This window comes from Oncorhynchus keta, chromosome 34 (assembly GCF_023373465.1).
Source record: "Oncorhynchus keta strain PuntledgeMale-10-30-2019 chromosome 34, Oket_V2, whole genome shotgun sequence".
Classification (NCBI taxonomy): domain Eukaryota; kingdom Metazoa; phylum Chordata; class Actinopteri; order Salmoniformes; family Salmonidae; genus Oncorhynchus; species Oncorhynchus keta.
This window is the reverse complement of record NC_068454.1, coordinates 59,225,313-59,237,562: the sequence shown is the minus strand read 5'-3', so window position 1 is coordinate 59,237,562 and position 12,250 is coordinate 59,225,313. Positions and strand designations below refer to the sequence as shown.

At 43.5% G+C, this 12,250-nt stretch overlaps 1 protein-coding gene across 1 annotated transcript; it reads right to left on the bottom strand.

Moving 5' to 3' along the window:
* Positions 1–5,784: 5,784 nt before the first annotated feature.
* Positions 5,785–10,494, bottom strand: LOC118367586 (free fatty acid receptor 2). Its single transcript, XM_035751175.2, has 2 exons — positions 8,474–10,494; positions 5,785–7,698 (listed from the first exon to the last, which is right to left on the bottom strand). Exon 2 carries the CDS (start codon positions 7,449–7,451, stop codon positions 6,417–6,419), a length of 1,035 nt encoding a protein of 344 aa, XP_035607068.2. The 5' UTR covers positions 7,452–7,698; positions 8,474–10,494; the 3' UTR covers positions 5,785–6,416.
* Between the last annotated feature and the right edge of the window lie 1,756 nt (positions 10,495–12,250).

Genomic DNA, 12,250 nt, shown 5'->3' with positions numbered 1-12,250 from the left:
GAGGTGCACAGAGTAGGTCAGTCCCCACTTGTCTTGTTTATGGGACGGGGAACACATTTCATCCAGTGAAAGGGCTATAAGAGGCTATTTGTTTCCATTTTTGTCAAGTTGTTGTTCTGCTTCTGGCTGTGAGTGGTGCAGGTTCGGGGGTCAGCTTTTGGGTGAGGTCAACGCTGTGCTAAAACGAAGTGGACACTGGAGTCAACGAAAGTAAACACAAAGTAAGCTCGGAGTGTCGTTTTTAAATGCTTTACCCTAAACATTAGACTGATGACGATGAGTCGCACCACACATTCTAAAGTATCCTATACATGGAGTATGGCATACTGCACTATTCTATTATTCATCAGAACCCATGTAAACCATACAAAACCTGCTCTTCTACATATTCTAAAGTATCCTATACATGGAGTATGGCATACTATTCTCTTATTCATCAGAACCCGTGTAAACCATACAAAACCTGCTCTTCTACATATTCTAAAGTATCCTATACATGGAGTATGGCATACTATTCTCTTATTCATCAGAACCCATGTAAACCATACAAAACCTGCTCTTCTACATATTCTAAAGTATCCTATACATGGAGTATGGCATACTATTCTCTTATTCATCAGAACCCGTGTAAACCATACAAAACCTGCTCTTCTACATATTCTAAAGTATCCTATACATGGAGTATGGCATACTATTCTCTTATTCATCAGAACCCGTGTAAACCATACAAAACCTGCTCTTCTACATATTCTAAAGTATCCTATACATGGAGTATGGCATACTGCACTATTCTCTTATTCATCAGAACCCATGTAAACCATACAAAACCTGCTCTTCTACATATTCTAAAGTATCCTATACATGGAGTATGGCATACTATTCTCTTATTCATCAGAACCTGTGTAAACCATACAAAACCTGCTCTTCTACATATTCTAAAGTATCCTATACATGGAGTATGGCATACTATTCTCTTATTCATCAGAACCCGTGTAAACCATACAAAACCTGCTCTTCTACATATTCTAAAGTATCCTATACATGGAGTATGGCATACTCTTCTCTTATTCATCAGAACCCGTGTAAACCATACAAAACCTGCTCTTCTACACATTCTTCTACAAAAACGTTCATAATAAGAATAAACCAAACTTTTTGTACTTGAAACTAATTTCAGCTTAGATGTTTTGAAATGAGAGAGAATCTCAAATGTTGACATTTTATTCTTCACACATGAACCACTTTGTTGTTAAGTAATTAGCGAACTGACATTCTGTTCAATGAGCACCTTATCATTGTGAAATAGACTGATGGTTTTGCTTTGTTTTGTTTCTGTACACTGCATTTTGCTTACTGTTGCATTGCGGTTTGTGCAGATACCAAGAGCGAGGCCTATTTGTCTGCTAAGACAGGCTCGTGTCGTCTCTGACGTAACAGGCGCTGAGATTTGTCTTGTTTTGGAGCCTGGGCCTATTAATGAACATTGGAACATAATGAAAAACAAGCTGACATCTCATTGTCTTTGGAGGGAAGCTTGACATTCAAAGTCACTGTTCGAACAGTCCTTTCACCACTGGAGTTTGTAATGAGAAACAAACGCATGACAAATATCCTGGACCTGTGTGTGCTTCTGTTGATAGCAGGCCCAATACCAGGTTAGTGTCTTCCAATCATACTAGGCTACCAATATTCTCACAAACAAATATATTTTTTCTAGTTCATGATTTTTTCAGCATATTCAGTGTCATAATTAATATCTATTATACAACATCCCTAAGCATATTACAGTACATATACATTTACCTAATTGCATGAATTCTGCCTTTCTGTTTTGGCTTCAAGTCTTGCAATATCAAGACTCCTGTTGACAACACTAATGCTCTAATTACTTTCAGGGGTGCATAGAGTCGTGAGTTGTTTGTTTGTCAAGATAAGAGGACTAAATCTCATTAGTCAGGGAGAAAGTCACTCCAACTCACTCATTTTGACTTTAATAAAATACTGTGATCATCTCCAAATACACCTCAACATTGTGGGCAAGCTTTGTGGCAAATGCCGTTGAACTGAAGGTCTTGTTGTTTTATTTGTCAAAATGAAATATTCTGTCGTATCTTGATGAAGAAGCATTCACTGTCTGTGTCCTCACTCAGCCCCATTAAGGATGGTAACAGCAGAGGGGTTAAAGGTGAGGCAGTGGCCCCCTTCACTCACTGTAATGCAGGGTCAGAGTGCCAACCTGTCCTGCCGTTTCGAGGCCACGTCCTACGGGGTGGACTGGTTCAAGATAGAGGGGGCCGAAAAGATCCCCGTCCCAGATTCAGCTGGGCAGACGTCCCTGGTGATTACCGAGGTGTCCGTGGAGGATGCCGGTGTGTATTACTGCGAGGTCAACGTCCTACACAGAGATTCAGAGCGAGGGGGCGGCACAAAGCTCATTGTCCTGGGTAAGACAGAAGCAAATTAGCCTGGTCCCAAATCTGTTTGTGCTATCTTGACAACTCATATGGCCATTGCTTGGCATGATAATGACCATAGGATTAAGCTTTTTTTATTTTGTATTATATGGGACCAGGCTAAGAACTAGCTCTAATAAAAAATGTATACATCCGCCTTTATTCTTGGAATGTCTTATTGTAACTCATTAGAGTTTCTCATCATTTCTTCTGTCTTTGTTGGTGTTGTTGTTGTTGTCATTGTTGTAATTGTCTCTCATTTGTATCCTTTGAGAATCTGTTTGCACCCAAACGGTTTGCAGGGAGGTTATTAAATTTAAACCAGTGGGCTATGCATCACCATAAAGAGGCCTAACCATGCTCAAATCTCTAAAAATTCTAGTCACATGGAAATTTCCTTTCAGTTCATCTTTTTGCCTGAGTGGATTCGTGACAAATCCAGATATAATCACTATGGGACAATGCATTGTGGATTCTATTGATCTTTGCAGGGAATTGAAACTCACCACAGAACAAGGCAAAGAGGGATCGTCAAATGATTATGTGCAAACCCCTCATGCGAAAGAGAAGGTTCCTCTCAGGGTTTCTCCAGTGGGGTGCACGTTGCAAAGTCCTGCTCCATTTACAGAACCATGAGTGTGCTGTTTGGCCACAACTGTATCACCAACATGGTCTGAATAGAATATGTCGAAATAGTGAAATATGACATACAGTATAAAAATGGTTCAACGTCAGCAATCTGACATATTTCTAACGAGCGGCTGGTAGTCTAGTGTATAAGAGCATTGACCCAGTAACCGAAAGGTTGCTGCTTTGAATCCCTGAGCCGACTAAAAATCTGACGCCGTGCCCGTGAGCAAAGCACTTATTCCTAATTGCTCCTGTATATCACTCTGGATAAGAGTGTCTGCTAAATTACTCAAATGTAAATGTCATGAGATAGATGGTATTGCATCACCCCCTTCCCGTGTCTCCTCCTACCCCTACTAGCACCCCCCTCTGTGCCTCAACTCCTCCTCCAGGTCCCCTCGGACCCCCAGACGGACCAGTGGGCTCTCCTCTGCGTCACCGGTGGGTTCTACCCACACCACCTCACCCTAAGCTGGACACACCAGAGTGGAGAAGATAGCCCCCACCACTTTGTTGGCCGCAACTGCACCATCCACCCTGACTACCATGACGTCAACCAATCACACAGCCTAATTCCAAAGATTTCAACTCCTGATTGGATGGGAGAGTGTTTACAGGTGACGGACAGCTCCAGAACGGTGTATGTAATCAGTGTGCTGTCCCTCCCCCCGCGGGGGTCTGTGGATGCTGGGATCTTCTACACCTGTAGTGTGCAGGATCACCCTGCGCTGGACTCCCCCCTGTCTGCCTCCTTCACCTGGGGTGAGCTTTAGTTAACACTACTGAGAGGCTGTCAATCAGCTTCAGTCAGTCACGGGCCTTCAACGACTGCACATTGAATTCACCCTCAGGTCTGTCATCATCGTGTGAGGTCCATAACTGTATAACTTAACAGTCATGTTTGCGTTGCCTTTTGTTTTGTCTACGCTCACAGACGCAGCCCCCAATGAGGTGATTGGATGCTTGAATATCCTTAAGGTCTGTGTCCTCTGCGGAGTGACTGTGGTGTTTTCCATTGCAAGTAAGTACTGTGTGGTTACACTCACAGGATCTCACAAGGATTATGGGAAATGGAGTCATGCAAATCATGTCTTGAGCATCAGTCAATTGGGTTGTTTTTGGATTTCGTCTTTTTCTCCACAGCACTGACAAGTTTGTGTGAGAGAAAAAAAAGACCTCGTGTGTCCCATGTACTGTAAGTACACACACACACAAGCATGCACACACACATTCTGTTTTACAGCTCTATCTGTTCAGCCATCCATCATTGTGAGAAAAAGTCAACACTGACACGCAATCCGCATTTGTCCAAATGAATGTCTTTCAGCAAATGAAGGGAGATAACAAAGGACATTTGAGAGAAAGAAAACAAAGGATCTGAACACACCAAGAGCATCCGATTTTCCGTAAATAATAGGCTACCCACGACAGCTTCTGCACAGATCTTTACTGCATGATACATTTCCTGATCAGATGGCACACTTTTTATGACAAAGAGTATGCTGGGTTTTAACTGAGGGACTTTTTTTGGGGGGGTGGGGGGGACCAGTAGTTTTGTCTATAAGCACATGCCACAGCACTGTTTTTTTTTTAAACTAGCTCAACTCTCTCTCACTTGTCCTCACATGATGTATATTCTCCCCAGCTCACACGTTCTGTAACATCCCCAAATCATAATGCAAAAACTGATGCTATGTGAAACTTTAGGTCTATGTTGCGTGTTGAACGGAAGCCATTTTGCAATCGTGTCAAGTGCCACTGTGCTGCTGAATGCTTTTAGTAGTCATAGTGCACTCTAGTGTCAAAATGAATGTCTCATGGATGGTATGCAACAATCAACTCAACCTCTGTTGGAGATATAAGCCCTGAATAACCGGATGGAATCAAGTCAAAGCACTTCCTGGTGTGAAAGTATCGAACCTATGGGTTTACGCTGGGGGTGTGGGCTTTCCTTGCACGTGTATAGTATACATGCACCACCCGTGATACCTTATCAGCGACTATAGTCTCTGTGTAAATATTGGAGATGCTCATCAATTATCATGAGTTACACTGTATTGGGAAGTATGTCTGAAGGGATGGTCATCATGTTAAACAGGTTATGACTCCAAAACAACCTGATTATGTTCAAGTATGCCATTGCCAACCTTTTTGTTGCCTGTAATTGTGTAACCAATTCAATACTGGTCCACTATTATTGTATTATTGTTCTTGTAATTGTGCAACCAATTCAATACTGGTCAACTATTATCGTATTATTGTTCCTTTAATTGTGTAACCAATTCAATACTGGTCAACTATTATCATATTATTGTTCCTGTAATTGTGCAACCAATTCAATACTGGTCAACTATTATCGTATTATTGTTCCTTTAATTGTGTAACCAATTCAATACTGGTCAACTATTATCGTACTATTGTTCCTTTAATTCACAAAATGAACACGCTTTTATTTCAACATCAATGTCTTTATTTGGTCCCACAATTGAACAATGAAGGTCCCACAATCAAACAATGAAGGTCCCACATGTTAGAGGTGCATACAAAATGGGACAGTGAGTCCACGTTTATTTCACAAAGCCAATAATATAAATCTATGGACACAATGAATCACAAGTACACACAAAATCCCTCACTTACGCATGTGTGCTCATGCATGCACAAAAACACATTCGCACATGCACCCCCCCCACACACACACACACACACACACCAACTCCGCTCAGTGCTCAAATTCATTGTTCCTTTTCAGCGATACGACTGTGATACTTGTTTGAGGTGCTTATCTTTCAGTGCTGAGAGATGTTGTTCTGATGTGTCTCTCAGATGTTAGAGCTGTTGTTCTCTACGGTTCACCATAACCACTCCCAGTTGTGTAAATGGGCTTCAACCTTGTGAAATACAATTATAATCAATGATCATTTTCTCTTCTGTTTGCCAATCTTGTCAGGCAACCCAATACAACAAATGTATTCTCAAAAATATTTCACGCACTGTCACAGTAGGTGTGTACTTATAATATATAATTGGCAATGACTGTACTTGATTCCAGCTAACTGCAGCTAGGCAGTAACTCCCTAATGTGAGCCCTTGTTTTGTGTCTCTCAGGAGGAAGGCAGGCTCCGTGTCTACCATATCCTATCTCTACTCTAAGTAGGAAGTTTGCCCACCAATGATCAAACAGAGACACAGATACAGTAAAATGTGAAAACATAAACATCAGAGCACTCATATCCTGCCACGAGACATGAGGAGCACAACATCTCATTTCAGTTAATACAGGCCTTATTCAATCAACTTCAGATAGCATTCATCTCTACTTGTTTGGGTCCCTTATCTTTCTGAGGCTCGCTCGCTCGTTCCATTCCAAGGGGACCAGTGGATGTGACAGCCACAGAACATACACTTGGCCAGCCTGATTCTGGCCCCCTGCAACATACTGCCTAGGGTCCCTCTGACAGCTGAGGAGGAGAAGTAGAAGATGAAGGGGTCCAAGCAGGCGTTGAAGGTGCTGCAGAGCAAGGTCATGTCTCTCCAGTCTGGGTTCTTCCTGGTTATAAAGCCCACAATGTGGGAGACGTTGTAGGGGCCGAAGCAGAAGGCAAACACCAGCAGTGTCCCCAGAGCCAGGCCGATAGCACGGAGGCGTCTGCGACGACCGATGTGGGGCAGGCCAGAGAGTATGCGGATGAAGTTGATGTAGCAGAAGCTGCAGATGAGGAAAGGTACACAGAATAGAACCAGGCAGAGCTCCAGACGCACAGGCAGGAGGATCGCCAGTTGCTTCTCGCTGAAGTCCTCATAGCACACATTCCTGGAAGACACAATGTTGTCGCCGTCACTAATGAGCACGTTGGAGACGTTGGAGAATTCATAGCTGTTGGAAGAGTTGGTTGTGGAACTGAGGGAGTCTTGCGGTGGGTTGTAGTAGGGCATGATGACGACGATGCTCAGGTGGAGGACGGAGAAGACCCAGATAAATACACTGGCCACCACGGCATACAGGGGCCGGCGCTTCAGCGAGTGTTGGATGGGGAAGGCCACGCCCAGGTAGCGCTCCACACTGACCGCTGTCAGGAATAAGGTGCTGACGTAGATAGTCATGTAGAAGAAGAAGCCAGATAAAGGACAGAGGATGTAGGGTAGACTCCAGGTCATATCGTTCGTGACTTCCTGCATCTTGAAGGGCAGGAAGAGCAGGAAGAGGAGGTCCGAGATGGTCAGGTTGAGGAGCAGGATGTCGATGGGCGTGGGTTTTTGCCTTACCTTCTTGCTGAAAGTGTAGAAGGCCACAGCGTTGGCTGGGAGGCCCGTCAAAAAGGTGACAAGGTAGACAGACAGACACAATGCAGTATGGCACTCCTGCATGGTAGCCTCGGCGGTGGGTACAGTCACTCGAAGGCACAGGGAGCAAGATCTGTCACATCATCTCAGTGCAGTCTGGGGGGGATGAAAACGTTGCAGCGCAAGGGGCTTTATCTGTCAGACAGTCTGAGGCTTCAGAGGCGAAGGCTGCTTTTTGGGTCAACAGCCTGGAACAAACCCGGTTAGACAGCGTGGTTTTCCTGTCTCTGACAATAAACCAACTCATCGTCTCTTCAAGGGCTCCAAGACTCTGATGGCAAGAGAGGATAGAAAGAGATTACAACATGCCACATTACGGTTTCTTACGGCTTTTTGTTACTCACTACTCACCCCTTTTAAGTTTGCCAAGGGGAGGGTGTAATTGAAACAACATCCGTGTGAGCAATAATCAAAATATAATACTAGCAGATGAAATAGAGTTCAGATTCATGTGAATTTCATGCTAAATAACTACAATAAAAACCATACACTCGGAGAGGCAATATGGTCAGTGTCTATTGGGAACTGACTGTATACCACTCAGGATGTGTGTGTCTGGCACATGGTTCTGTATACAAACAGTCTCAAACACACCATTATTGCTTCCTGTGTCCTCGTTCTAATACTGTCTTCATTAGATGGACACCTGTTCTTCTTGTACACTCAAACACAGAACAGCTTGTAAACATATTGGTGCTTACGTCCACAAACGGGGGACGCGTGGTCTTAGCTGCTACCACTCTTTATCCTAGTTCGTATAACAGTGTTTTCATTTCCTGTCCTGAAACGTCTCCAATAGGTCAACAATGACATCGTCAAAGGGAAGTCATAAACACAACACTCGCAATTAGGAAAAAGCTATAACTCATTCTACCACAACCAGGGACCAAGTAGCCCTTAGTATAGTCTTGTTCACCAGCCTTGTGCCGTGAGGCTGTCGCTACTCGGGTCAAGCATTCAAGAGAGTTATCATAGCGTGTCTGCACTGAACTGAGCTAAGAAAAACAAATACTAAGATATTATTATATTCTATTATTATATCTTACCCTCCATGTACTTACAGCATCAAATAAAGGACAGTATAATAAGGCATGTAGGTAAGGCATGAGCGTAGGAGACAATTAAACCAGCATTACTTCCTTGTATTGACCAATGTCTAGCTAATATACTGTACGTATGGGAAATTCCTCACACACACTTTTACTGGCCGATTTGATGACAGTGGAGGATTGCCAGCAAGTCAAACAACTCACTGACCTTTATACGAACTCTTCACATTGTTTTGTACTTTTTCTACCATAGATAGCTATGGTATTCCGTTCCACTGTAACCGGGACTAACCGCTAGAGCACTGACTCTGCACCTTACGCAAACTCACACACATACAGTACCACTCAAGGGTTTTGTCTTTATTTTCACTATTTCTACATTGTAGATTAATAGTGTGCACATAAAAACGGTGAAATAACACATAGTAACGTAGTAACCACACGTAGTAACCAAAGAAAAGTGTTAAACAAATCACTATATGTGACTCACCACCTGGATTCAGTCTTATGTAGCAACATTTGAATTTCTGTTTTTTTTACATTGCATTTTTACATCTACAAAAGTAGAGAGCTACAAATGGTGTATCATTCGCAGCATGTTGGAGGAACAATGGGAAAGTAATTCTGCTTTGAAAGTTGATACACTTGTAAACTCACTTTTGAGAAAAGGGACTTGTTTCGGTACCTACTAGAGAGCTCTCCTTTGTCTACACCCATTCAACATTGTTCACGCCCTCAAATCAAATTGTACTTGTCACATACACATGGTTAGCAGATGTTAATGCGTGTGTAGCGAAATGCTTGGGCTTCCAGATCCGACAATGCAGAAATAACCAACGAGTAATCTAACCTAACAATTTCGCAACAACTACCTTATACACACAAGTGTAAAGGGATGAAGAATATGTACATAAAGATATATGAATGAGTGATGGTACAGAACGGCATAGGCAAGATGCAGTAGATGGTATCAAGTACAGTATATACAGTGGGGCAAAAAAGTATTTAGTCAGCCACCAATTGTGCAAGTTCTCCTACTTAAAAAGATGAGAGAGGCCTGTAATTTTCATCATAGGTACACTTCAACTATGACAGACAAAATGAGAGAGAAAAAATCCAGAAAATCACATTGTAGGATTTCCCGTACCCAGTCGCACAGGGCTGGGGCGAGACCCCGGGTCTCGAGCTTGATGATGAGTTTGGAGGGTATTATGGTGTTAAATGCTAAGTTGTAGTCGATGAACAGCATTCTCACGTAGGTATTCCTCTTGTCCAGATGGGTTAGGGCAGTGTGCAGTGTGGTTGCGATTGCGTCATCTGTAGAGCTATTGGGGCAGTAAGCAAATTGGAGTGGGTCTAGGGTGTCAGGTAGGGTGGAGGTGATATGGTCCTTGACTAGTCCCTCAAATCACTTCATGATGACGGAAGTGAGTGCTACGGGGCGGTAGTCATTTAGCTCAGTTACCTTAGCTTTCTTGGGAACAGGAACAATGGTGGCCCTCTTGAAGCATCTGGGAACAGCAGACTGGGATAAGACCATTTCAATGACAGCTTTTTTCCATCTACGTAACATTGCAAAAATCAGAAACTTTCTGGCCAAAAATGATGCAGAAAAATTAATCCATGCTTTTGTCACTTCTAGGTTAGACTACTGCAATGCTCTACTTTCCGGCTACCTGTATAAAGCACTAAATAAACTTCAGTTAGTGGTAAATACGGCTGCAAGAATCCTGACTAGAACCACATTTTTTTATCATATTACTCCAGTGCTAGCCTCCCTTCACTGGCTTCCTGTCAAATCAAGGGCTGATTAAGGTTTTACTGCTAACCTACAAAGCATTACATGGGCTTGCTCCTACCAATCTCTCTGATTTGGTCCTGCCGTACATACCTACACGTACGCTATGGTCACAAGGCGCAGGCCTCCTAATTGTCCCTAGAATTTCTAAACAAACAGCTGGAGGCAGGGCTTTCTCCTATAGAGCTCCATTTTTATGGAACGGTCTGCCTACCCATGTCAGAGACGCAAACTCGGTCTCAACCTTTAAGTCTTTACTGAAGACTCATCTCTTCAGTGGGTTATATGATTGAGTGTAGTCTGGCCCAGGAGTGGGAAGGTGAACGGAAAGGCTCTGGAGCAACAAACCGCCCTTGCTGTCTCTGCCTGGCCGGTTCCCCTCTTTCCACTGGGATTCTCTGCCTCTAATCCTATTACAGGGGCTGAGTCACTGGCTTACTGGGGCTCTCTCATACCGTCCCTGGAGGGGAGTGTCACCTGAGTGGGTTGAGTCACTGATGTGATCTTCCTGTCTGGGTTGGCGCCCCCAAATTGTGTCCCAATTTTTCAGTTTTTGATTTGTTAAAAAAGTTTGAAATATCCAATAAATGTCGTTCCACTTCATGATTGTGTCCCACTTGTTGTTGATTCTTCACAAAAAATACAGTTTTATATATTTATGTTTGAAGCCTGAAATGTGGCAAAAGGTCGCAAAGTTCAAGGGGGCCGAATACTTTCGCAAGGCACTGTACTTCTCCTGTCCTATTCGGTGTCCTGTGTGAATTTAAGTGTGCTCTCTCTAATTCTCTCTTTCTCTCTTTCTTTCTCTCTCTCGGAGGACCTGAGCCCTAGGACCATGCCTCAGGACTACCTGCCATGATGACTCCTTGCTGTCCCCAGTCCATCTGGCTGTGCTGCTGCTCCAGTTTCAACTGTTCTGCCTTATTATTATTGGACCATGCTGGTAATGTATGAACATTTGAACATCTTGGCCATGTTCTGTTATATTCTCCACCCGGAACAGCCAGAAGAGGACTGGCCACCCCACATAGCCTGGTTCCTCTCTAGGTTTCTTCCTAGGTTTTGGCCTTTCTTGGGAGTTTTTCCTAGCCACCGTGCTTCTACACCTGCATTGTTTGCTGTTTGGGGTTTTAGGCTGGGTTTCTGTACAGCACTTTGAGATATCAGCTGATGTACGAAGGGCTATATAAATACATTTGATTTGATTTGATTTGATTGAATATGTCCGTAAACACACCAGCCAGCTGGTCTGCGCATGCTCTGAGGACGCGGCTGGGGATGCCGTCTGGGCCTGTAGCCTTGCGAGGGTTAACAAGTTTAAATGTTTTACTCACGTCGGCTGCATTGTAGTAGAGTCCGCAGGTGGTAGCGGTACTGTATTGGTACTGTATTGTCCTCAAAGCGAGCAAAGAAGTTGTTTAGTCTGTCTGGGAGACATCCTGGTCCGCGATGGGGCTGGTTTTCTTTTTGTAATCCGTGATTGACTGTAGACCATGCCACATACCTCTTGTGTCTGGGCCGTTGAATTGCGACTCTACTTTGTCTTTATACTAACGCTTAGCTTGTTTGATTGTGATGTGATCTTCCTGTCTTGGTTGCCCCCCCTTGCTGTTTGGGGTTTTAGGCTGGGTTTCTGTACAGCACTTTGAGATATCAGCTGATGTACGAATGGCTATATAAATACATTTGATTTGATTGCCTTGCGGAGGGAATAGCTACACTGTTTGTATTCGGTCATGTTTCCGGTCACCTTGCCCTGGTTAAAAGCAGTGGTTTGCGCTTTCAGTTTCACACGAATGCTGCCATCAATCCACGGTTTCTGGTTTGGGAATGTTTTAATAGTTGCTGTGGGTACCACATCGCCGATGCACTTGCTAATAAACTCGCTAACCGAATCAGCGTATTCATCAATGTTGTTGTTTGACGCAATGCGGAACATATCCCAATCCACGTGATCGAAGCAATCTTGAAGCGTG

What these genes read in the sequence shown, in the direction of transcription:
- LOC118367586 (XM_035751175.2), bottom strand. Translation starts at nt 7,451, where the DNA reads ATGCAGGAGTGCCATACTGCATTGTGTCTGTCTGTCTACCTTGTCACC.